At 42.1% G+C, this 27498-nt stretch overlaps 1 protein-coding gene across 1 annotated transcript; it reads right to left on the bottom strand.

Annotated features, from left to right (window-relative positions):
- Window positions 1-22846, bottom strand: plp2b (proteolipid protein 2b). Its single transcript, XM_080734166.1, has 5 exons — window positions 22376-22846; window positions 7865-8020; window positions 6873-6971; window positions 4077-4173; window positions 1-1694 (listed from the first exon to the last, which is right to left on the bottom strand). The coding sequence occupies exons 1-5, from the start codon at window positions 22469-22471 to the stop codon at window positions 1681-1683; spliced, it is 462 nt and encodes a 153-aa protein (XP_080590292.1). The 5' UTR covers window positions 22472-22846; the 3' UTR covers window positions 1-1680.
- Window positions 22847-27498: the final 4652 nt, after the last annotated feature.

The following is a 27498-nucleotide window of genomic DNA, read 5'->3' as shown; positions in this document are numbered from 1 at the left end:
TTTTTATTTTCCAAAACACTGTTGCTTCAAAACGTCAAAGGCACAAATCAGAAAGCACAAACTAAAGTAAAGCACGTTAAGAATACAACACTGAAGCCACATCTTGCTGAACATAAACAGTACTTCGGTGGAAGAAAAAGCATTAAAAAAATGCATTAAAATGGTGACATATGCACAAATCCAAAGTGTGGCGAATGAACTTCCCTTTTCTCATGAAAAAGAACAAAGACTGAAAGTGCAGGAACTGACTAAGCTTTTCTATTGAGTGATGATGTACAGTATGGTGTTTTAGTTTTGATGAAAATAGTCTGTGCCTTGAACATTTTGCTACAAATACAAATAATAGACATGTACTGAACGCATGACCTGAGTAAAAACAAATGGAAACCTATAAGATGATGTACATGTACAATAAGACCAATCAGTCTGGTAGTAAACGGATGCTATTCTGAACACATGAAATTTGATCCCTAATGATAGACCACTTCAAATACTTATGTCCCAAGATCCTAGATGCAAATGGACTAAGGATAAGATAACTAAGTTATGGTTAGTTGTATCATCAATTCATCGTATCGTCAGATGACAAGACACTTTACCAGATAACATTGCAGTACTTTGTACAAAGGCATTTATGGAAATGTATTAATCTATGGAAGTGTTGCTTGTACACATTATTGCTCTGTGAGCAGTTAACTCAAAAACCTCCCTAATTCATAATGTTATTACAACACAACGGAGGCACACATTTCATTAAGTACCAACACAGTGTTACTGTGAACTGACTAGACTGTTCCATAGGTTAATGCACAAGTTTTTTGGACTGGACGAAGTCAGAATGTTTTGGGGATTCAGAGCAACAGTGCCGTGCTTTGGATGGCAGTGAGTCAGAATGGTTGAGAGACAGGAGTGCACAAACTCAAAACAAAAATGGGAAAAGTACAGTTACAAATAATCCGTTAAGCACCAACTCACGTGTAAAGTCATTGTTTCTTAAAATCTAAACACAGACAACATATTCCCTCTATCAGCGGACGTGTTGAGTATGACAACACAACACAGCCAATGCGTTTACTACAGCCCATTAGAACGGAACACACGTGCGCTACGCAACGCGACAAGACAAAAGTACTGAGCAAAGCTTTACGTTGTCATTATTTACAACTTTCCCTTTTTAACCACTTAAACCCCATAATTAACTATACAAGGGCCTCTCCTGTTTTTGTTCTACAGTAAATATCTTCGCAGAAAATAGCCGATCTACAAGCTCAAAACACGTGCTAACACGACCTGTTCTGAGCTTGTAGATCAGCTATTTTCTCAGAAAGTTCGCCCCCATAATAGGGACACTAGGGTTCAAGTGGTTTTAATGGATCAAACGTTTAGTGATCAGTGGTGCACTGAGGTTGGAGGAGAGGTTTACGAGAGCGTCTCTCGTCATCATTAGAGTCACGTAGTAGAACTGTCTTATCCACATCCCAGCATCCTCTCTGTCTCTCTGACATGAACCTTATGACAAACCTCTTCTGGGAACCATATCATCGGTTAATTCATCATCTGTTCATTCTACTCCTTTTCACCTTCCACTCTACTCTGCCGTTGTCTCCGTTGACTCTCGTGTGAACTTCTTTCTTTCATTCGTTGTGTTTTCCCGACAAGGATACAAGTATCCCTGCTTGTTTAAACTCTGTCATCTGTAAAGAAACAAAGCAAATATTTGTACATATTTTACAAGGGCAGGCACTGTAAAATATGTGATTATAGTGCAAGAGCTATATAAAGTTCAATAGCAGGTATGGATCATATGCCATTCAGCTATACTGAGTGGCAAAACATAAAGCAGCATGAAGCATGGTAGTTTGGAAGCTCTGGTTGAGAAACTCCTCCTGACTCTTCACTCCTACTGACTCCTACTGACGCATAACTTCCAAGTAAGATGATGTCACGCTAGGGGTCGATTCAGACTTATAAGGAGCCTAACTTATTTCGGTTCAGCTGCGTGTCTCAGTAGTGGCTGACCGTTTTTAAGAGAAAAGAAGAGCTTAAAGCAAACACAACTTTGCTAGTGTTCCGTGTTGATAGCCAATATTACCTCTATGGTTTACAGCCAACCTGCAAGCTAGAGTTGTGACTGTGATCGGAGGTCAAAGATTTAGTGGACAGTAACACATGCGTAAGGAGCTTAACTTCGGTCTGGAAACTCAACCAGGTTTAAAAGATGTTAAAGAACTGGTAGAATTGGTAGAAGCATATATAGTTATTGCGACCGTCAGGTCGCATTTACTACCAAAACCTCCACCGGCTGTCCGTCTGTCTGTGAGTCAGTCACACTTTTGCCCTGCTCATATCTCCACAACCGTTGCCCCCATCCATGCCAAATTTTGCACACACACTCCTTACCTGCCAAACTACAACCTCCAAGGACCCCCGCAGCTCCAGGGACCCCCAGGTCCCTGGGGGACCCCCAGGTGTCACACGTCACATGTCACACTTTTGCCCTGCTCATATCTCCACAACCGTTGCCCCCATCCATGCCACATTTTGCACACACACTCCTTACCTGCCAAACTACAACCTCCAAGGACCCCCGGAGCTCCAGGGACCCCCAGCTCCCTGGGGGACCCCCAAGTGTAAAAAATGACCAAATGTGCAAAAATGACCAAATGACCACCCCAACGGGGCTGCTCACTGGGAATTCCCGGGGACCACCCACTCCTGGTGCTCCAGAACGGATGCAAAAGTGGTGACGCCCCCAGTGGAGGACCCCCTCCACTGCAGCTCACATAAAATGCCGTAACTCGGGCTAGGAGCGTCCGGGAGAGCCGGGGCCGGTACCTATTTGTCCGCCAAGGCAACGCCGACACCCCACCCCTCATTTGTCACATGGCCCTCTTCTAGCGCCACCATGAGGCCCATTCTTGCAAAACACATTTGTGGACACTGCTCCTACAATTTTTGCCCTAAAATCACGCAAAACTATACATTGCCCACACAACTAGGAAGCAATGGCAGTTACAGCCCTCTTTGTGTATACATGTGACCTGACGGTCGCTTATCTCCCGATTAGGGAGTCTTACTGGTATATAGTTACCTGCCATGACATAAATCTAAATATTGTCAGTCATCTATATGTAATGCCTCTCTGCTGTGATCGAGAGAGAGACCAGACAAATTGTTTAATATATTGGCAGATGCCGCTCTGTTTGGGTTCATCTATGTACTAAAAGTGTAATTGTCAATGGAATCGCTACTTCAATCTCAGAGCACAGAAGCAGATAGATAATAATACAGATAGATGATTATACAACAATAGAATAATATTTAGACATATACCACAACCAGGTAACTATAAAACCCAAGTTTTCAGCTAAATTGATCTTATACTGCTACTACTACTTATACCAACTCAACCTTAGTTACTGTATGAGATTTTTACTGCTTTTATCAGCCAACTCCTCACAGCTAAACCTACTAGAGAGAGCTACTTTTATGACTAAATTACTTCCGTTCTGACCAAAGTCTGTTCAGACAGAACCATAAAAGCAGACCTATTAAGTCCTGTCCATACTTTTTCCAACCACCAAACTTTTCGTCTGAAAGTTCTGACTTTCCGAAGTGCAGCTTTCCGAACTCTAATTCTGGGAAGTTATGAGTGACATCATTTTGTAGTTGAAACAGACCTTTCCGACAAAGGATTCGGTGGTCGGAGACAGTATGCACAGGCCTTTAGTCCACTGACACAGGGCAATTGACCAAAAATATTTGGAACCAATAACCAACTTAATCTTGCTCATGTATGTTCGTCTTTCCCCCCCTTATTTGTCAATGAATCGACACAATTTTCTTTTAAATATTCGACTAAACTGTTTAGTTGAATTAACCTGTATTATACAATGGTGGTATACCAAAAATAAGAGAATATAGATCTGCTATTTACACCATTTAAAAACAAAATAATCGCTCATCATTAATCAAGGCAAAGGTTTGAAATAATTGTGATATTGATTTGAAGTCCTATCGCCCAACTGAAACCAATAACCATCAATACATCTATAGTATATCTTCTATATTCTCACCAGTGGAAGCAGCGGTGTGCTGCCTGGTTGCCTTCAGCTCCAGGAAGATGGTGTACGTGTCATAGGCGAACAAGACACCAGCGATCAGACCAAACACCTGAAGGACACAGGGGGTAACAAGGGGGGAAGAGTGGGACTGAGTTACTAGGGCCCAAGGTGGAGGGGCCTTCATTATTTTATGCTTTAACTATTGAAAAATAGCAGATATACAAGCTCACAGCGCGGCACCGAGTGCCGCGCTGTGAGCTTGTAGATCTGCTATTTTTGAAAAGTCATGAAAATGTGTGCAAATCTTCGAATATATGTATTTGTATCAAGTTTTGCTACTGGGGGGTCCCTGGTAGTGTTGCCCGATCCCGATCACGTGATCGGATCGGCCGCCGATATGGCCGTTTTTATAAGATCGGAGATCGGGGAAAAAAAATCGGGAAAAAAAAAAGTTTTTTTTTTTTTTTTTTTTTTTTCAAAAAAATATTTTCTGGGAGTACTGAAAGTTACAGGTAAGGTGAATGCGATATGAAATGTAAGCTTACCATAATCACAGTAATCCTTAATCATTTTCAATCATATTCAAGGGCTTTTGGAGAAATGAGACAGACAGAGCACTGCAGAGGGAAGGTGATTGTGTCAGACTCTGTGTACAGCTGGCAGCTGATGCCAATAAGTAGTAATTGGCCCCTTGCTAATGGATCAAAGGAAGGCAATTATGTCTCTCTGCACTGTCAACTAGCTCAGTGGTTCTCAACCTGTGGGTCGGGACCCCCAGGGGGGTCCTCAAATTATTTTGGGGGGGTCCCCAGATGATTAACTTAATGTGCAACATTGTTTTCTCTCTCAACAGTAAACAAATCAACATAAAGTTTAAGTGTATAGAGGGTATCTGCACATTTCGAAAGTGAAAAATTAAGGACTTTTTAATACCTCTAAAATGACAAATTAAACATTGGCCAAATTGTCAAATATTAAAGCCAGAAATTGTGAAAATAGCCGATCTACATGCTCACAACTCCTCGCGTTGCGAGGCGTTGTGAGCATGTAGATCTGCTATTTTCACAATAGAACCGTGTTATACAAAATATACTTCCTCAACTCTTCAGGGTCGGGGGTCCCCAGTTAAAATATGATTATTTTGGGGGTCACGGCCTGAAAAGGTTGAGAACCAAGTGATAGAATGAATAGATTTTTTTTTTCTTCTTAATGCCTTGCCAAAAGATCGGATCGGGAAAGATCGGGATCGAATCGGAAGCAATAATATTTGATCGGTATCGGATCGGGAGCAAAAAAACCCTGATCGGGGCATCCCTGGTCCCTGGAACTAAATATTTTGAGATGGGGGTTCGTGGCCAAATACATATCATTTTGGGGGTTCACATGAAAAGGTTTGAGCACCGCTCACATAGAAACATAGGTTTTTCAAAAAACCTTAGAAGAATTTGAAATGTTCAAAGCCTTTTCATTTTTTTTTCAAAATTAGCAGATCTACAAGCTTGCAGTGCGGCACTCGTGCCACGCTGTGAGCTTGTATATCTGCTATTTTTCAATAGTTAAAGTACCCAGGGCCCAGAATTTGGTGCGACATCCCTGGAAGGACAACAAGGTCAAACAGTTCAAAACAATTCTACTCTAGTCTACATATACAGTATTATACATAGTGAGGTTAATCACTTTCAACCTCGTGTCCCTATTTTGTGGATGTCGTTAGGTGATAAGTTTCCTTTTTTTCCTTTTCTTTTCTGAGGTTTAATGTGAATAATAGCCAGTCTACAAGCCGGTAGATCTAGCTATTTTTGCTATTTTTCAAACTGTTGAAATAGGGACACCAGGGTGAGAGTGGTTAATGAATAAGGAACATTAACATGAATCATGATGACGGATGAGTGTCTCTCAGTACTGGAGGGGTGTGTCTAACAGTATGTTATACATAACTCATGGTTATTGTGTAAACCTCAGTGATTGTGCAAAACAGCGGTTCCAACCATTTTATGCACCAGGGCCCACTTGAAAATCTCGAAAGCATTTGCAGCCCACCGTTGGGCCAGCCATTCGGCTGCCACGGCAGCAAAAGTAGGCTAATTAACAAACTAACTGGTCAAACATTGGCCAAATTGTCAGATAATATCAGAAAGAGGCAAAAAATAGTGAAAATATGTTTCACAATGTTTATCTGTGGAACCGAGTCAAACTAAATTGAATGCTTCAACTCCTACATTTCAGGTACTTCTCAGGGTGAGTAGGGGGGTCCCCAGTTCAATGATGATTATTTTGGGTGGTCACGGCCTGAAAATGTTGAATGTTCCTATTTGTCACTGTCACAATGAAAACAATTAAAAAAAAAATGCTGACACTTTCTATGAAGCCCGCATTTATAATGCATTATGAGGGCATTCATAATGCATTATAATGCATTCATAATGCTTCATAACTACACTCATAAACACACATAATGCGCATTATGAATGCCCTCATAATGCATTATAAATGTGGGCAAGTGCGGGAAAGTGTTACCACATTGTTTTACTTTTTTTTAGAACCTATTGTTTTTCCAATTATTTGGGGGCCCACTTGCAAAATCCTCAGGGCCCATCAGTGGGCCCCGGCCCACATGTTGGGAGTTGCTGTCTGACAGCATGTTATAACTCACGTCATTGTGTAAACCTCAGTGATTGCGTAAAAGAAAACCAATAGTTAGCAGAAAGTCGCTGTCAAGAAGTGAATGTAACTGACAGATGGAAACCTCATGTATTTCTGAGTTTTTCTCGGTCAAACCGAGAATTCAAACAGATGTTTGTAACTGACCCCGCCTGCGATGCGGGCGCCATCCCCCGATCCACCTATCACACAGATGAGAGAGGTGATGAGGTACAGCCCACAGCCAATGGCAGCGCGTATGAGATCCTGTCAAGAGAAGAAAACAAAAGTAATTAGAAACGCTTGTGTCAACTCCACTGGGTGTGCGTGTGTGTGTCTGTGTGTGCGTGCGTGCGTGTGTCTGTGTGTTTGTGGGTTTGTGTGTTGTGGGTGTGGGCATGCATTGGTGCACAACACATGCAGCACTTTCAGTCCTACAGAAGGCAAGGGTATTGTCGTTGTCGGGTGGAAACCTTATATGTCCAAAACCGTTCGTTTTTATCATTTACCGCGAGGTGTTGTGTGCTTGTATATCTGCTGTTTTCACTACTTTTGTGCGACGGTCTGATGCGACGGTCTGATGAAGCAGGGCTTTAATTCGCAAAATAACATACAAATTTGAAACTTGGAGATACGAGGCTTCTGCCCGACAGTGACGGTATGCTTAGTTGCACTTCCTTTTTGACAACAATGTGGTGTTTTAGAAACCAAAACTTAAGGCAGTTTCTATCAGATAATAGACAAACAGGAAACTGAGGGCAGAGAGAGAGAGTTAACTGGAATTGAACCATGGACCGCACACCATCTGGTCATCCAACATTGCTGCCAAAACAAATGAGTTCTTTCTGACAGTAAAAGGTTTAAATGAGACATTTTATTCCGTTGTTTTTCGTAGATTAGCCTCAACCGTGTGATTGCTACTGTGTGTGGGTTCAACAATTAATTATTTTTCTTAGCGATTACTACAAAAATAAATACAAATAAAATAGCGAAGCTTGTATAACTGCCGTTTTACATATTTAAACGTATCAAACGAAAAAAGAAACACATTCGTTCTCCCCAAATAAAGATATGGTTATTAAAATTGCGTATTGATTATTTTTCATAATAGACTATATCGATTAGTTCAATCAAAAATGTTGCTTGGTCTTCATACTCACACTCCACACCCAGTTGACCACCACAAACGTCTTGTCCAACTCCATCATGAAGACGCCGAAGAAGATCAGGGCAAAGATCATCTCGCAGATGGCCACGGCGGTGTAGCCTCCTGAATGAGAGGCCCCATAGCAGATGAGGATGATGAGACTCAGGAGCTGAGAGGAGAGAAGAAGAGAGGAGACATGAGCTCATTTCTTTTTGAGTAATGTTATTATTACTGAGGGATCAGAGGAATCCATGCTTCATATCCCAGAATCCTTTGGGAGCCTCTAGAGCAGGGGTTCCCAAACTTTTTTGTCTCAGGGCACCCCATGAATATTTCTTTAATCCGAGGCACCCTTACATTATAATTTTCACTCCCAGCACCTTATATGTACAGTATAGCATATCGTCATTGTCAGGTGGAAACCTTGTATGTCCAAAACCGCTCGTTTCGTATTTATCATCTATAAAATGTACTAAACTAGTGAAAACGCGAGGTGTTGTGTGCTTGTAGATCGGCTGTTTTCACTAGTTTTGTGCGACAGTCTTGTATGACAAAAGACGTACACATTTGAAACTTGGAGATACAAGGTTTCTGCCCGACAGTGACGATATTTTAGTGATTATGTTGCGAGGAAAACGTTGAGATAATAGCCATTTTAGTTAGAACTGACTGAAAATAACTTTGTACTTCAAGTTTAAAATGATACTAAATATTTTTTTAAGTGTCCAAATGAATTCCAAATACTATCAAATGATCTCGCGGCACCCCTGGACTGCCGTCGCGGCACCCCAGGGTGCCCCGTCACCCACTTTGAAAACCCCTGCTCTAGAGCAGTGGTCCTCAAAGTTTCCAAATAGACCATTACAGGTCTGTAACTGAGAGTGTACAAGGGGCTGATCTTTCTATATTCAACTGGGTGCCCATTGTACTTAAAGGACCTACACCATGAATTTTCACTTTTTCTATTTTAAAACCTTTTTTTGGGGTCCCACTGGCACCTTCTATCCTCACAAAGTCCTATTTCTGTACATTGTGTCTTTCTCTGGTTTTGGGAAGACAGAGATGAAAAGCTTTCCACAGGTTCTCAGAACAGTGCTGTTCTGAGAGTTGACGCATGTGACGTCACACGCGTTTCCCGTTTTTTTTTCAGAGTAAAAAAAAAAAAATTCAAAAAAAATTTTTTTTCAAAATTTTTTTTTTCAGTCTTTTTTTCAAAACTTTTTTTTTTTCAAAAAATTTTTTTTTTTCAAAAACTGTCAAAAAGTCAACATTTTTTCAAAACTTTTTTTTCAAAAACTTTTTTTTTCAAAAACTTTTTTTTTCAAAAACTTTTTTTTTCAAAAAACTTTTTTCAAAAAACTTTTTTTTTTTCAAAACACTTTTTTTTTTTCAAAACACTTTTTCAAAAAACTTTTTTTTTCAAAAACTTTTTTTTTTTCAAAACACTTTCAAAAAACTTTTTTTTTCAAAAACTTTTTTTTTTTCAAAAAACTTTTTTTTCAAAAAACTTCTTTTTTTTCTGGAAAAACCCCACTAGATGCGCCCCTGAGCAAACAGAGGCCGTTTTGGTATTGCAGCTGGAGAGCCTCATTATAGTAGAGCTAGAAAAAACAAAAAGAATGGTCAGAGTGTTTGTTGAGGGTTAAAACCTGTCTAAGACTCAATTTTGAGCATATATTTATACAAAAAATATAGTTTTAAAAGCATGGTGTAGGCCCTTTAAGTAGGCTACAGTATTTCAGTCAATGTATTTACATCACATACAGCGGCTTCTAAGGGAGTGTGGGGGCGTGCTCTGCCACTGTGCGTGTTCCTTCGGACAAAGGGAACGTGTGAAAATCGGCCCTGAGTATCAGGAATGTGGTTGAGTGAGAAATACTCAAAAAAGTATACAAAAGTTGAATAACTGGCTATTTGTAATGGGCTGCCCTCACGCGTCCACTATGTCAGTGCCTATGACAAGGGGGCGTCTGTGAAGTCCAGTGCTCTTTGATGGTGTGTAGTGAGAACCTGGAGGCAAGGCAGCCAAGCAAGGTAGCTTTCAAAACCCATTACTGGGTGATTTAGAACGGGTACACACTATTGTGTATCATTATTTTATGTTTTAACTATTGAATAGCATAGTTATACAAGATATACAAGCTGACAGCGTGGCACAGAGTGCCGCGCTGCAAGCTTGTAGATCTGCTATTTTTGAAAAAACGTGAAAATTTGAATTCTGACCCGATTCTATAAGTGTCTTTTGAATCCTTCTAAGGTTTTTTGAAAAACTATGTCAGCAATCTGGCCAGCCATCGTCAAAGAAAAGGTCCTTTTCACTTAACTGGAGCTCAGTTAGTCTGTTCTTGAGAGACTACTATGTCAGTGGTTCTCAAACCTTTTCATGTGAAGGACCCCCAAAATGATATTTATTTGGCCACGGACCCGCATCTCAAAATATTTAGTTCCAGGGACCACCCAGAAGCAAAATTTGACATACAAACGTTCGCTTTGAAAATACATAATGATATATTCAAAGATTTGCACACATTTTCACGACTTTAAAAAAAATGTGAGCTTGTATATCTGCTATTTTTCACTGGTTAAAGCATTCAATAATTCTAGGCCTAAATGGGAACAGGTGAACAGAGACATCTCAGACAAGCTCAAACTTAGATACACATGAGGGGTTGTTATTGCGACCGTTAGGGAGCAGTTTACTACCAAAACCTCCACCGGCCGCCCGTCCGTCCGTCACACGTCACACCTTTGTTTGTGTACGGTGTGATGTCATATATCTTCAGTATGACATCACACCACATGTGTACACAAACCTTTGTGTACGTTGCTGTGGCAACAGTCTGTTGTTGCTGGTCTGTTAGTGTACGTTAGCAACCACCTTAGCAACCATGGTTTTACCCTAGCAACCAACTGTTTACCCTAGCAACCAACTGTTTACCATAGCAACCATGTTTTTTTACCCTAGCAACCAACTGGGCATAAAAGGGATTCTGTTAGGGATCTCCATATATGGGCATAAAAGGGATTCTGTTAGGGATCTCCATATATGGGCATAAAAGGGATAAGGGATTCTGTTAGGGATCTCCATATATGGGCATAAAAGGGATTCTGTTAGGGATCTCCATATATGGGCATAAAAGGGATTCTGTTAGCTGTTAGTGATCTCCATATATGGGCATAAAAGGGATGCTGTTAGGGATCTCCATATATGGGCATAAAAGGGATTCTGTTATAAAAGGGATTCTGTTAGGGATCTCCATATATAGGCATGAAAGGGATTATGTTAGGGATCTCCATATATGGGCATAAAAGGGATTGTATCCCAGATTATGCCCTGTTAGGAGATCCACACTAACAGAATCCATATATGGTCCTACCGAAAGCTGCTATAAGCCAACCCTGGCGATAAGGTCTGAGTCGAAGAAATGCTTCTTTCCCTTTATACTGTAGGGCTCGTTTGTGTATTGTAGTCCTCAGCCGATGATGTGGCGTGATGTCATCATATCTCCATATATGGAGACATAAGTTGCTCATGCCCAAATATGGGCTGGTGAGGTCAGACTTAGTGTGATGCGTAGGTTATCTCCATATATGGAGATTCAACTTCAATGAGTAACCATGGCAAACTGTCAACTGCCCGTATGTCTTGATAATTGGTAAAACAAACTTTTGGCCTATTTGTGGAGATAAGCGACCAACGGTCGCTTATCTCCCGATTAGGGAGTCTTACTGGTTATTAGATACAGCCAGGTGGGGCAGACACAAACATGGAACGAAGAAAATTAGACCAGGCCAACAACATACATAGAAATACAAGAACTGAGAATGATATGCTATCAGAGATTCAGAGTCTGTCCCTTAGAGATTAGGTTAATGAAAACATCAGTAATCTGTAGGTCCCATGCATATGTTTACATATGCAAATGACGGTCTGGCAGTCAGCAGAAAATGAACCCTGTCTTGACTTCCTCTCCTGCAGAGCACAGTAATTGACCCAGTGTTCACCTCATTATTATTCATTTTGTTGAAGCCTCCACACACACCGGCCCCACGCCAAACATTGTTTGGTCTTACTCTGGCCAGCGACCAATTCAACATATCGTCTCACAACAGCTCAACCATTTATGTCTTCTAGTTACTTACTTATTTGTATTGTATTTTCTTCCTGACTCATGCTTATTGTATTTAGATATATGCTGCCACTGTAGGTATGTTGTTTAGAAATGCTAGAATACTACTCTCAAGAGCAGGGCTACTCAATCCTTAAGATGGCTCAGGGGCCACTCAGCAAAAGACCAAAGGTCTAAGGGCCTCAAGCTTAAAATGACGGCCCTATTTTGGCAGTTTAGATAATGATTTTGCAACACACTATATGAGTAGTCAAAAAATTAAGGAAACACACAGGAATACTATCTATAAGATAAGGCCAAACCTCATTGAACAAACAAAATAGCAAAAAAAAGGCCTTGTCTTTAAAACAACTTGAGGGCGTTCCAAAACTAGTTAATATACCAACAAAATCTGTGCAATTACTAAATCCTATTTCATATTTCAGTTATTTAAAACATTCTAATGCTCACAACTCGTCACAATTCGACACGTTGTGAGCTTGTAGATATGCTATCTTGAAAAATGTTTTCCCAACATTCCACATTTTTAACAACTAAAGTCTTCTCTTTTGGTAGTCCCTGGCAGAAAACCACTGCCTTAAATGCCTGAATTGTTACTGCTATTGTAATGACATAGGAACATACTTTCTGCACAAAAAATACACAGTTTAACACATGTAAAATCACGATAGTTCCAGCCAAGCAGGGAAGGAATGGAATTACAGTTCAGTCCATCAGCTGAACCCAACACACGATGCTTTCATCTTAGATTTACTGTGTTTTTTCCATCAAGACCACATTTTTCCATAAGAGGGAAAGAGTACGCAGGCATTCTCCTCGGTTCATTCCGCCGAAACGCTGGCAGTGTGTAGGAATCATAAACTTAACCGGCCCACGGCCAAAGACCAGAATCAGCCTGACTGCATGACTTCAATCGTTCTATTGTTGCTGCAGTCGAGCTCTGTGGGTAGAAGAACTCCAAATAGTGTGTAGTACACACAGGGTAGTGTGTGGTAGACACAGCTGTAACTAGAGAATACTGTCACAGTGTCACACAGACAGCCCCTCTGACCACAACCGCCATACAATTATTGTTACAACAAAGATGTGACATTTATGAGCGGCAATATTAAGTGAACAAACAAAACGGTTAAAAATGTGGGTATGACACTATCTATATGATGCTTTACTACAGCCATGTGTTTCTAATTTATTTTTGGTGTTTTTCTTTTTTACCCACAATTTTTTAACCCATTTTCACCCAGAGCCAATTGCCTATGTAATCCTGGGCTCTGCTCTCCCTCTGCCGCACCTGGGGAGACAACGGACTGACCTCATGCTTCCTTCTATGCATGAGGAGTCCAAGTTGCTTCTTTTCAACTGACAGTGGGGATTTCCCCGGTTTGGACATACTGTGTGGAAGGAACACGTTATTCCAACCAGTTCCTTTCCTCTCCATCAGGCGCCCTGGAGGCATTAGAGACCAGGATTACTGCATGTTTTTGTGAGGGTAATTACACTAGGAGAACATGCAAACTCCACACAGAAAGGCCCTGTCACCAACCCCACCTAGGGTGTGGGCGCTGATGACGCGGAGGAGGGAACACGCCCCCAGCGCCCACAGCATCCCCCGGCAGGAATCGAACCAAGGACCTTCGAGCTGTGAGGCGAAGCGCTAACCACTGCGCCACCGTGCCCCCTTGGTGTTATTTATAAACGTTCTCGTCCTTGTGGAACATGAACTGAGCGGTGGAGGCTGTGTGTGTGTGTGTGTGTGTGTGTGTGTGTGTGTGTGTGTGTGTGTGTGTGTGTGTGTGTGTGTGTGTGTGTGTGTGTGTGTGTGTGTGTGTGTGTGCGTGCGTGCGTGCATGCACGTGTGTGTGTATGTGTGTGTGTGTGCGTGCGTGTGAATGTGAGTCTGAACAACAGCGCCCCTCCCTTAACATGTGTGGTCAGAAAAGCTACTGCAGGCTACATACAGACACAGACGGACGGACGCATACATACAAACGCATACATACCCACACACACGGCCACGTATAGGAGACGGAGTGACCACCGCTCAAAAATGTTACAGGTGAGTGCATTACATCCTGCAGACATTCAGACAATATCGGATTCTGATTAAGATACAGTATGCATCCAAAAAATACAGGCCTCACACACATCTATTTCTTATTAGAAGTCAGGCATGTTTGCTGTAGCAAGAGAAGGTGTAAAACCTGATTTATTCTTGTGCTTGTAAATGAGGCACGAGACACACACAGACACAGCGCTCTATTCTAGCATGTGTGAGGTAACAGCCGCCCCCTCCCCAACTATCTGTTCCCTCCGATGTTTCCCCCCCACGCCATGTCACAAACCACCTCACACACACATGCGCACGCGCACACATGCAGCAGTGTTTGGTGCGTGTTCCAGAGACTGGCACAGGCTGCCTCTGTGCGGAGAGGTGGGTGGGGGGCGGGGGTCTCGGGCCAGGAGCCTACACAAAAGAGGCTCTATTCTGGCTTCGGTCTTCTGCTTGTGTGAGGGCAGCGCTTCACACACAGAGGAACACACACTGCTACACAACAGTCCTTCACAACAAGAAAAGGAGCGCGAGGCCGGTCAACACGTTTATGTCCTCCTCACAACACAGAACACAGCGAGAGATCTGTATCGGCTCAGTTCAGCATCTATTCACACAAGTAGTTTCTCTTTTAGAACCGGGCGACTACTAGGGGCCGGGGGAAATAGTGAATGGTCAGCTAATTATAGACAAATATGAGAGCAGAGAGCGGAGTCAGTGGTACAGAGAAAGACCAAATACCGAGTGGAACTAAGGGGAAGTCCCTTTTTTAAGTCTTGGGCAGGGCCTCCTACTGTACATGAGCCATATTATACTCAACATTTTCCATATTACTCATAGCCTTACCGCTTTTCCCACTGTGACACTGAAATACGAAAACGAGTAAAAGGAAATATTGGCTTCCATACCCACAACTATGGGAGCACTTAGGATTATTTTAGGAAGAGCAATTTAACAGGACTTCAGTTCTCCGTGTACAGTGTATGACTCACCCGGGTTCATCATCACTTTGGGGCAGAGCTCGCTTTACTGTATAACAAAGGAGGATTTGCATTACCTGGGTGTGTCATTGATAGGGCACTGCACAGGGGAAAACGCGGGACAAGACGTTTCATGCCTCTGGCAGGTCTTTACAAGGAGGCAGTGGTGTAAAGTACAAGTACTGTACTTAAAGGAGTAGTTCACCCCCAAAATGATATTTCTTTCTATTGATTACTCATGCCATGGAGACTTGAGTTCAATAATATTTTTAGTTTTTTGTCGCATTCCTAAGACAATAAGTTGCTTTCAATACATTTACCCCCATTGATTCCGGATGGGGACCCAAATGCATTCGGGTCCCCATCCGGAATCAATGGGGGTAAATTTACTATAATCCATTTTTTGTCTTAGGAATGCGATGAATACAAAAACATATTATTGAACTCAAGTCTCCATGCCGCGAGTAATCAATAGAAAAAGTCATTTTGGGAGTGAACTACTCCTTTAAGTACACATTTTTGTTATTTGTACTTTTACATTCAAATATAATACTTCTACTCCACTATAATTATTTTCTAACTTTGTAGATTTTGATTATTATTACAAAACATACATTAACCACTTCAGCCCTATACACATTTCGGCCATTTGAAAAGAGACGACCTACAAGCTCACAATGCGTCACGGCTTGTAGATCTGCTATTGACTTGAAATGGGACAGTCTGCATGAGTGCTTTTACTTTGATGCCAATACCATTCTACTTTTACTTGAGTAAATTTTGAATTCTGGACTTTTACTTAAAGCTGTACTGTGGAAGCTGCTCAACTAGTGGTCAGTAGCGGTATTGCTTTTTTCGGCCGGAGGACCCCCGCGGCCGTCGCGAGCACCTCCGCCTCGCCGATACGATTCCGTAGAGCCGTCTCCCATCATTTTTAGACCAGGATTGAGGGAGTAGCAAGCAAGATTCCTTCACCAATGTAAACACAGTTGCTGAGGGAAGCTACTTCCTTTAGAGACAGCAAGACTCGCTGTGATTGGCCGGTGGTGTATGATCGGCGCTGTGATTGGCCGGTAGTGTATCATGTGGGAGATGACATCATTTTGCCGGGAAATTCTCCCCCCCTCACAACTCATAGAAGAGAAGGCTTCAGAAGCTGAAAATAACAGAGTGGGGGTTCTAAAACTTTAGCGATTTAACAGTTAGGACAATTTTAAGATTTGTTTTATAAAAAAAGTTACATGGTATAACTTTAAGTTGTAACAGACTAAACAGAGTATATTTCAACATTGCAGTATTGATACTTTGCTTAAAGAGCAAGTTCAACTCTGGGACAACCAGATCTTATTTTATTGTTGTTTGGGACACGATCAACACGATCCTGAGTTATTTTTTGCGTTCAATCTGTGTTTTGAGATATTTTTGTATTTCAGCATGAATGATGATGCATTTTGCATCATATGATGCAGCATGATGACTCATATGATGCAAAATGCATCATCATTCATGCTGAAATACTAAAATATCTCAAAACACAGATTGAACGCAAAAAATTACTCGGGATCGTGTTGATCGTGTCCCAAACAACAATAAAATAAGATCTGGTTGTCCCAGAGGTGAACTTGCCCTTAAGTAGAACATTTGAGTATGTTTTCCGCAACTGCAAGGAGGATCAAAAAGGAAGGAGGAAAAAGAACGCTCATGCTTGATTTGCAAACATATGGAAACTTTACAGTGTAAACATGCTGATGGTATAAACAGTAGCCTCCAGCTCTCTGCTTTGTGGTCAGTGTGCTTCAGGCACGTGCACACATGAAAGGGGGCTTGAGCCCCTGCCCTTTTATCCGTCTGTAAAAAGTGCCCTCTCCAGACCATGAATGCAGTTTTTTACTATGGTGAAAGAAATGCAAATGCCCTCTTTCCATGCCGTACCTGAAGGCAGCATTCAAGAAAATTGCCTTGTCCAAGCTCCTGAACTTTAATGCAGCATCTTATGTGGAAAGAATTGCCCTCTCTGTGTAGAAATCCATGCCGTACGCCACATCTCCAGTATTGCCTTTTTTATGCTTAGTTTAGTATGGTATCAAGTACTGAAAATAGCAGACCTCCAAGCTCATAACGCATCGAAGCGCGACGTGTTGTGAGCTTGGAGGTCTGCTATTTTCAATATTTTCACCAAAAGGCACTTTTAGACATTTCAGCCCCTGCCTCTCTAACATTCTCTGCACGTCCATGGTGTGCTTTGATAAAGGTTCTTACAAAAGAGGTGACTATACTTGTGTCCTTGAAATATCCACTTGAGCCCCCAGCAGGCCTATTATGGGGGGGAACATTTGCCAAAGACAGCAGATCTACAAGCTCACAACATGGCTCATAGCAACGGGCTTTGAGTCGATAGGCTAATTTTGGAGATTTGGTGTAGATGTACAGTTGCAACACAGGTCAGTTTTTTGGAGCTGTGTGGAACACAAGCTCCCTATACGTGGCCGTGTGTGTGGGTCTGTCTGTCTCCGTCCGTCCGTCCGTGTAGCCTAAACTTCGGCGCGTAACTAGTGCCGCACCATTTACGCCACTCGCGCAATATATACATCAAAATGTGCGGCTCGGCCGGGAATGGTGTTCTATCACCTTTCGTTCCGATCCGCCTTGCCGACGTAATCGGCAAAAAACGACGCTTAAATGTCCCCATTGACTTATAATGGGACAATGCAAGAAATCACTTTCAAGTATTTTTCTCTCGTAAACCATAGGAGCTACAGTTTCAAACCTCGGAGAGGAGATTCATAATGATTTTAAGAATGAATCGAAAAATAATTACATCACTCGGCCTCATGGTGGCGCTATAACGGCCCACTTTACGTTTTGCCCCGTAACTCTTGAACCGTAGATCGGAAAATTAAAATTCTTTTTTCCCTGGATTCCTTGGGTCAAGACGCATCTCCCCATATAGGCCACGCCCATTTGCGCCAGGATAGATTTTCCGCCATCTTGAATTTTCTCCAAAACACACTTTTTGCTCCTTTTCCTACATATTTTCTTCAAATGTCACAAAAATCGGTACACATGATCCTGGGTGACCAGAGAGGTGCTGTTGAGTCTAGCCTGCCCTGAGCATCAACTGCAATACACACACACACACACACACACACACACACACACACACACACACACACACACACACACACACACACACACACACACACACACAGCTCCACTTCGAACAGAGGTTCGATTTTTACTAAGAATAGGGGGTTTAAGTGGTTAAAATCTGATCCTAAAACCATCTCGTCTAAGGAACAAAAAGGAACAAAACAAATGAGAAAACAGCATGAGCCATAACAGGGAGAGATAAGGTTTCCCTTTTCCTGTTACACACCCACCCCCACCCCCCCCCCCACCCCCCCCACACACACACACACACACACACACACACACACACACACACACACACACACACACACACACACACACACACACACACACACACACACACACACACACCTCTTCCGTCTTCCTGCAATTAGCAAGCTATTTTTTTTGTTTTGTTTTTGGTAATTAAAATGTTTGGTTATGATACAGTGCAGCACAACAAAAAATACAGATCAGTCAGTCCAAGATATTACACAAATAAAAAATATATATAAATAAATAAAAGTAGGAATCCCTTCACATCTTCATATAATATTCATATACTATTTGACTCATCCAGCACCAGAGATGGAGTTCATATATCTCTCACCAGACCCCACAGAGAGCCACATGTGAGAGTGTTCCCTCCAAGAATGCAGAGACGCCACAGAGGCAGCAATGTGTGAAAGTGATTCTGTCCCAAGAATGCAGAGAGACCTACTAGGCCAGGCCTCGATGTGTGCTGACTGAGGACATCCATGCATTCTTTGTCTCAGGGACGGAACCGCACACATCGTCTGGAACTTCCATCACCTCTGACAAAAAACAACTGTTTTTGTGGGTGAACCGCGAAGCAGCTGACTTAACACACTGTCTGACTGTCACATGTTCTCAACAATAGAGCCTTTAGATCAGTGACCGAAGCCAAGTGCTTTGCTTACTCTTGGAAATGAGAGCTTTTTATCAGGACTTTGATAACACTGTGGTGCAAAGAGACATTCAGTGCTACTCGCTGCGGCACAACTTGTGTGCTCCTGTTGTACTACAGTGCAACTTTTATTTTGGAACTTCAGCTGGGAACATGAGGTCAGAACAGAATGACTGCTGCTGTATTTAGTCAACACTGTGATGTGAAATGCAAACAAGGAGAACCGCGTCTGAGCCATGGTCAGAGAAAAGATAAATAGAGCTATGCACGCAGGAAGTAGACACAGGCCTTACAAGGAAGTGGAAGCTACTTAAAACTTAAAACCTACTTAAAACTAGGGCATTCACCAAATATTCGAATATTTGAATATCAAAGTCACTATTCGACGTTGTTCACCGAAGTCGAATATTCGCTTTTTTTTTGTTTGTTTTGTTTTGTCTTTAAAAAAATATCTATTTCTTCATGGTTTATAAAGCTTGGCTAGATAGGAAGTCATAAGAAACCTGACAAGCACTTGGAATTGTAGGTATTACATTTAATGTGACTTGGTTCCGCAGATAAATATTGTGAAAATAGCCGATCTACATGCTCACATGTAGATCGCCTCAATGTTCGCCTCATGCTTACTTAATATTTGACAGTTTGGCCAGTCCTGTCGAATATTCGACTATTCGAATACTTTGAGGTCGAATAATTCGAATACTAAAAATCATTATTTGTGAATGCCCTACTTAAAACCAGACTTTAGACCTCACATTGAGTGGGATTGAAGTGACTGATTATACTACTTCTACTACTACTAATAATAATAGTAATAATGGATTACATATTGTACATATAGCACTTTATCTTGATAACCAAGGCACTTCACAGTGCAGTGGGGAAATGCATCTCAACCAGTGATGATTGAGAAGGTGCTTACTGCTTATACTCAGAGATGTTACGGCTGTGTGTGGTTACACATTGATACTGTACAGCACATTGTGGTTACACATTGGTGTACGGTAACAGCAGACTGTGGTTACACATTGATGTAACACACAGAAGTCTCCCCACACATCAATGGCGTGATTGATGTCACTACTGCTAGACTAGCTGAGATATTAATATTAACAACAACCAGCACTGACAACCATAATGTGGAAAAAGGCTTTATTTTATGGCATAGGGCCAGCGGTTCTCAAAGTGGGGTCCGGGGACCCCCAGGGCTCCTTGTGGAGGTTCCAATAGAATACAGCCTTACAGGTTTTTGGGAAGTTTGGGAACCACTGGCGTCGGGCCGTAGGCTCTTTTGCTGCAAACTAACAATGCCTTTTCTTTTTCCTGGTATTAGTTAGCTCAGTGGTTCTCAAACTTTGACATTTGAAGGTTTCCCCTTAACTTTGACAGTGTACAAATGGAACCAAATGGACCTGTTACGGTCCACTTGGTTCCATTTGTACGCTGTCAAAGTTACAGAATTGTAAGGGTCAATTTAGACCCCCATAAAGGAACCTAGAGAGTCCCCGAAATCCACTTTGAGAAACAATATGAGTTAGGCAGGCTATAGGCCATCCTCAAACTAATCCTGTGTTTACTGCTAATATTTAGCCTACGACCAAGATTAATAAAGCTTAAGTAGAAGCGGAGACAGCTGCCACTAGGTCAGATACAGCTCTCTCCCTGCAAGTGAAACCATGTGACCTTTCATCTGCCATTTCTAACAGCCCGGCATCTGGCACTTTGGTGCCAAATGAGAAAACAGTGGAGTACAAGTGACAGGTGGAAGAAGCTCCCTGCCCCCCTGTCCTGACCCCAACCCCTGAAGGCACACATGTGGCCTGGTTCAGAACAGAATGGAAAATAACAATCGTTGATTGCATTTCCATTACCTTATTAGTCCTGTTAGGGGGGGGGGGGGGGGTTCAACTTCATGGCTGCTAAGATGGCCATGATGATGCAGTGCGCTCGGTGGGAGCAGTTAGCCTTGCTCAGGGACAGTTCGGCTGGGAGGTGAGCCGGTGACCTTCTGATTACCAGACATCTCTATACCCACTAAGCCAGTGTTTCTTACATTTTTAAATGTCACGGTCTCCCCTTAACGAAATGGACCCTAACGTGTCCATTTCGTTCCATTTGTACACTGTCAGAGTTACATACTTGTATGTATCAATTTAGACCACCCTAAAGGAACCCAGAGAGTCCCTGGAATTAACTTTGAGAAACACTGCACTAAGCTACATTGGCCAAACTGTCCACTATCCACTATCCACAGCATATTTTCCAGAATCCTGTTGCTGTGTTTACTTTGTGAATGTCAGTCGCTGACATTAAATAAACCTTGGACCCAATCGCTTCCATTGGAGAAGGTCTATATAGCACAGGTTTAGAATGTGGGGTCTGGTGCCTTGAGGAGGTTCCAGGGGGTCCCCAGCAAAATGAGGAACAGTATAAAACATGTAAGACCTGTTTTTATTATTGTTCATCGCTATTCAAAAATAGAGCTCAACAGGTTGTGAGCTTGTAGCTCTGCTATATTGATATATTGACAAATATAGACAAATCTTCTCTTATGGGGGTCTCTGACACAATATATTTTCAGATGGGGTCCATGGCCAAACTTTGAGAACCACTACTGGACTGTAGACTAGCCTACTAGACAAGAAGCCAATACTATCTTGTCTTAGCCTTGGATCAAGACTAACAAATAGAACTATGTTTTATTTCGTATTGTAGATATAAAAGCAAAAATCAGACTTAAAATAAATACATCTATGATAGTCTTCATCCAAGGCTCTATACCAGTAATAGTCTAGATTTCTATTCTACATATAATATTTACAATTACTTTACTACACAATACAACAAAGCTGTGTAGTATTACAAAACAGAATAGAAGAACAGAACAGCATAACAAGCCCTAATACACTATAATGGCGATTTATTGCACATTTATTACACAAATTGCAGAGGGACAAGAAACAAAGCAGCTTTAGATCAGCTAATGATCAGGTTTACATTCTCTCTTCATACATTCAGTGTCCATCACAGTCAACAGATCGATAGCCACCACTAACATAGGCAGCTAGGCTACAGTAACCTAGATTGAACCCACTTCACTGTACTGACCAAGGCTGTCTAATAATGCAACCCTGGAACACTGTCTGCCTGTCTGCCTGTCTGCCTGTCTGTCTGCAACACATCCCTCATTGTTGCTATATTTACAGTGAGGGTTTTAAGCCTCGTATTATGCATGTGGATTGAACAGCTGCACCTCGATGTGTGCTGCGATTGAATGTTGCAAGTGCAAAGTTTATACATCACTTACTATTTCTGCAGCGAGAATAAACCCCTTTTGAGTCCGCACGTAAAGTTTCAGCTTCTCCAAGACGCTGGCACCGGTGCTGGCCGTCGTATCAGCCATGATGATCCGTCACGAATGAAGGTTTTCCCAAACGTATTTTCTATTCTATATAATTATAATTCTTTTCTATTCTACTTACATACGTTAAAATGAAACTTGAAAAATCCTTCAGCGGCGCTGCGACTCCGAGCGCGCGTTATTACATAAACCAAAACCGATGTGCTTTCTTGAGCAGAAAGAGCCAGTGACGAAGTGATCGTCAAGTAAAGTTTCTTCAGGGAACAGATTGGGTCTTGTCAGATTGGTTGCAGTTCGGTAATAGTTCACTCTGTCCCAATCTGCTCGCTCGCGGCTCTGACCTCCTTGCTGCTATAGAAACTAATGTGACACATGAATGGGCGTTGGCTTGATAGTTTTCTCCAGGGTGTTGCTGCTACTGTGTGTTGGCAGTAGGCTGGTCCTTGTAGGACTCCTACTGGGGCACTGGCTGCAATACACGCCCCATATAAGACCAGATCTACAAAAGTGGTCACCCAAACGTTTTGATTTCAAGGATCCCCAATGCACTGTGTGATTAATCTATTTTTCTGGGACCCCCCCAATGTGCATCATAACATAACATCCTCGTGTGCATTTAAAATCGTAAATCGAGTGTGCAGCCTAAAAATATAGAACCAAATGGATTTGGACCTGATGGTGATGGGGTCCATTTGATTTGGACCCAAGAAAATGGAATCTAGCCAACTTGATTACTGGCACGGTTGGTGTGTTGGCATGTGTGGGCTATTTATGTAGGCCTATAATATGTATTAATATTTTTATGTTGTATAGTATAATGTACCGCTAAATGCTCGAATTTGGGCAAATGTGAGTGTGACATCATAGTCTAACATTTGCCATAGAGACGGCGAAAACATTTCTCCTGACAACAAGCCCCGCCCAGCATGGCTAGTGTCTGTAACCATGGTAACCATTTTCAAAAGAACATGCATCATTTCTATGCACTGTGTGCATACTGCAGGTAGATAGATAGGTATCCTGGACAATAATGGAATTACTGTTCCACACTGTCTAACTTGCTTACAGTATGTCACTACGTTATTACAAACATTTATGTTTATATATATTTTTTAATTTTGTTTGTATCTCATATAATCAACACAGCAACACTTGTTTCTTCCAAATTGCAGGATAAATGGGCATTCTAAGCATTCCATGAAGGGGTCTATATTCAGAGTGTGCTTGTGAGTGTTTGTTAATTATATTGACCTTTTCCACAATTCAAGCAACAACAAATGGCTCCGGGTTTATTTCCTGCTGAGTGTTTGTGCATATCAGTAGGCTGACAGGAAAGAAACGAGCTGTTTCCTAGCAACACATTTCCACCGACAAGGTCTATTAGATTTATATTTGTGAACAACTTATGTTGTGGTTATGCTGAACCATAATACCTTAGATATTACAACTCACTTTTTTTGCCATTTAGTTTACCACAGACCATAATTTCTTATGTTGTATGGCTACCTCATTATTTCATTTATTTCTCTTATTTGCATATAACTTAGGCTATGTTAAATTATTATTATTACTTGCGCAAACAGAGCGCACAAGTACTGTAATCGTCTGGGTATGTTGGGTGTCTCTAGCCTCCTTCAAAATCGGTATGAAAATTCACCTTCAGGCGGCTGCTACCCGTGACTTGTAAATAGACTAAGCCCCCATGCTCCCCCCACCCTTTTTTCTCTGCCTTTGCATTTGATGTTTTCTTTTTCTGCTTTTGAAATTGATATTATCCTAGATAAAGTACTATGTTCTATCCGTCTGTCTTTCAATGTTATATTAGACTAGATATTAGATTACTTAAAGTGTGGTTCCTGTGGAAATAAGCCTTGGCTTTCTAGGATCTCCTTTTAGTTGACCTTGTACCAGTGATTTGTACTGTCATGAAACTGTACTTGTTTCTATTGCAATCTTCTAATAAATTCTTCAATCAATCAATCAATCTCCCTTTTTTGAAGACCGTAGCCCTGAAATGGCTGGGAGTCGTCTGGGAATGTATGTATAGGTCTACATGTCGGTGTCTCATCATTAACAGCCAATGTTGGACCAGCAATGGTGGTGATGCCACTGTGAGTTTGGAGCGTTCTTGGTAATGTCTTCAATAACATCCAATGAGGCCAGCAGCTCACACGGTCACCTATTGGCACGCTCTGCTTGAGCATAAGTAGGCCATGTGTGGCCTGCTTGTACGAGAGGTGCAAGTTGGCACCTCGACAGAGCGCAGTTCTAGTTATTATTACTTGCGCAAGCAGAGTGTGCAAGTACTGTAGTCGGTTTGGTATGTATGTAGGTGACTGGGATTTTTGAAGACCATAGGCCTGAAACGGCTGGCATTCTTCTGGGGATGTATGTATGTATGTATACTGTATGTATGTTATTTTGCGACCAAAGGTCATTTTGCGACCAAAGGTCGTTTTGTTTTGCGACCAAAGATCGCATATACTCTGAAGAACCGTGTTTGAGTGACCTTCCGTATCCTCGTGACCGTATCCTCGTGACCGTCAGTGTGATGTCAGCGAGTTGTGACATCACTTCCTGTACAGGGCGGCTACACGAAATGTGGATAACACTATATATGGAGATAGTCCAGTCCATCATGTCATATGGGACTACCGTCATAGAAAGTAGCCATTGTTAGGCCGGAGTCATTGGCTGTCTAAACATGGAGATGTGGATTACACTATATATGGAGATAGTCTAGTCCAATATGTCATATGGGACTACCGTCATAGACAGTAGCCATTGTTAATCCGGAGTCAATTGCTGACTGTCTGTACAGGAAGTGATGTCACATGACATACTTTTTATGCCCATATATGAGTCCTAACATGGAGATGTGGATAACACTATATATGGAAATAGTCTAGTCCAATATGTCATATGGAACTACTACCGTCATAGACAGTAGCCATTATTAGGTCGGAGTCAATAAAGTTCATTGCCGCGTGAACATGGAGCAGTATCCCCAGTCACCCATGTCCATGCCCACATGCTCCCATGTTCCAGGGGAGACTGCCGACGAACGCCGCCGTATTCGCAGGGAACGCCAGCGGCGCCGGCGTCAGAATCTCACGGAGGAAGCCGCTGCAGATGAACGCCGCCGTAATAGGGCGCAGAAGCGCCGCCGGCTTCAGAATCGCACGGAGGAAGCCGCTGCGCACCCTAGGTTCGGTTGGCGATAGGGCCTTTCTGTGTGGAGTTTGCGTGTTCTCCCCGTGTCTCCTAGGGCTGATACCCTCACAAAAACATGAACAAACTCCCCCCAGAATGACAACAACTAGAATCGTCAGAGAAACGCTGTGGTTGGCCAGATTGTCAAGAATTGGCGCGACCTCGCCCTTTAGGGCGAGGTTGCATGTCACCCTGAGGTCGCATTCCACCCTCGGGTGTCTTACTAGTGTATGTATGTATGTATGTATGTATGTATGTATGTATGTATGTATGTATGTATGTATGTAGGTATCCCCCTACACAGCCAATGAGGGACCAGACCAGCATTCCTGGTGATGATGTCAGCTGAGTTTGGTATATAATAATAAGAGCGCTCTTGGTAATGTCTTCATTAACGGGCGAAGACATTGGGGACATGAGGCCAGCAGCGCACACCTCGTGGCGTGCTCTGCTTGCGCACAACAAGTAGGCCACGTGTGGCCTGCTTGAGCGTAGGGTGCAAGTTGGCACCTCGACAGAGTGCAGGTCTAGTTATTATTGTTGTCAGTATTGCTGCTATACTACTATAGTACTACTATGTACTACTACTTTTCATAGATTCCATAGTTTCATTGTTTGACAGCACAATTATCGTTGGATTCATGTCAATGTGTGTTTTCAGATATTTAACCACTTGAACTGTCAATACTTAATAAACTTGACCTTTCATTCTGCACTTAGTTTGCTTTTTTCACCTCTACACCAAAGCCTTTTAGCCGAAAATAGACGATCTACAAGCTCACAACGCCTCGCAGTGCGAGGCGTTGTGAGCTTGTAGATCTGCTATTTTCGGCTAAAGTTTTCAGAATATGGACGCAAGAAAATAACTTTCTATCACACAAAGATTTTGAGGACCCCCTGTAGTAAATCTGAGGACCCCCTAGGGGTCCCGGACCCCCTGTTGAAGACCCTTGTAATAGGCTATTTCACTTTCATTATGCCTTTTAAGATAAGGCCGATGAACACCTCAAACTCAAAGGTTGGTGACATAGCAGGACAACCAGGAAATGCTCAGAAAGGGATCTATGGTATCAAATCTAAGAGAAAGGTACCGCCAGGGGTCATCACAATGCTGGCTTGTGGTGGACATTGTTGTCTGAATTCTATTTTTGCCATGGACTGGACACACAAAACGAGGAGACGGACACAAAGATCTATCCCTAAATGACCACAGGTCTGTAACTTTGAGCGTGTACGGTCCAATTTGGTTCCATTTGTACACACTCAGAGTTATCAGGTTCCTTGAAAATAAAACGTTTGAGAACCACTGTACCAGTGGACTCCTAATGTGCCATACATAGTGCAAATCAGTGTCCCATATTCTGAAGAAAACCTGAAGACTGACATTCAGTAATGGGGTATCATGATCAAAATAAAAACAAAATGTGTAAAAACAAAATCTAAAATTTGCCAAGGACGAGGCTATGTCTCACATGGACACATTTGTCCGTGTATGGACATATTGATGACCCTTACACTGTCTGGAACTTGCAAAAAGGATGCTCTTTATAAATGAATAGAGAGCATCCTTTTAGCAAGTTCAAGACAATGTGCAGGAAGTCAGGAACCCTTTGTTCATATGCCCTTTTGGAAAATGTAGCGATTGAGTTGCAGCGCCCTCTCCTGGAGAAGAAGGAGCAGTACACATGGCTTGTATCTTCTAATCCAGTGTTTCTCAAACTTTCACATTTGAAGGTCTCCCCTCACTCTGACAGTGTACAAAATGGAACCAAATGAACCCGTAAGGGTTCATTTGGTTCCATTTGTACACTGTCAGAGTTACAGACTTGTATGGGTCAATTTAGACCCCCATAAAG

This window comes from Nannobrachium achirus (genome assembly GCF_963921795.1).
Source record: "Nannobrachium achirus genome assembly, chromosome: 9".
Taxonomy (NCBI): domain Eukaryota; kingdom Metazoa; phylum Chordata; class Actinopteri; order Myctophiformes; family Myctophidae; genus Nannobrachium; species Nannobrachium achirus.
This window is presented reverse-complemented; position numbering and strand designations above follow the sequence as displayed.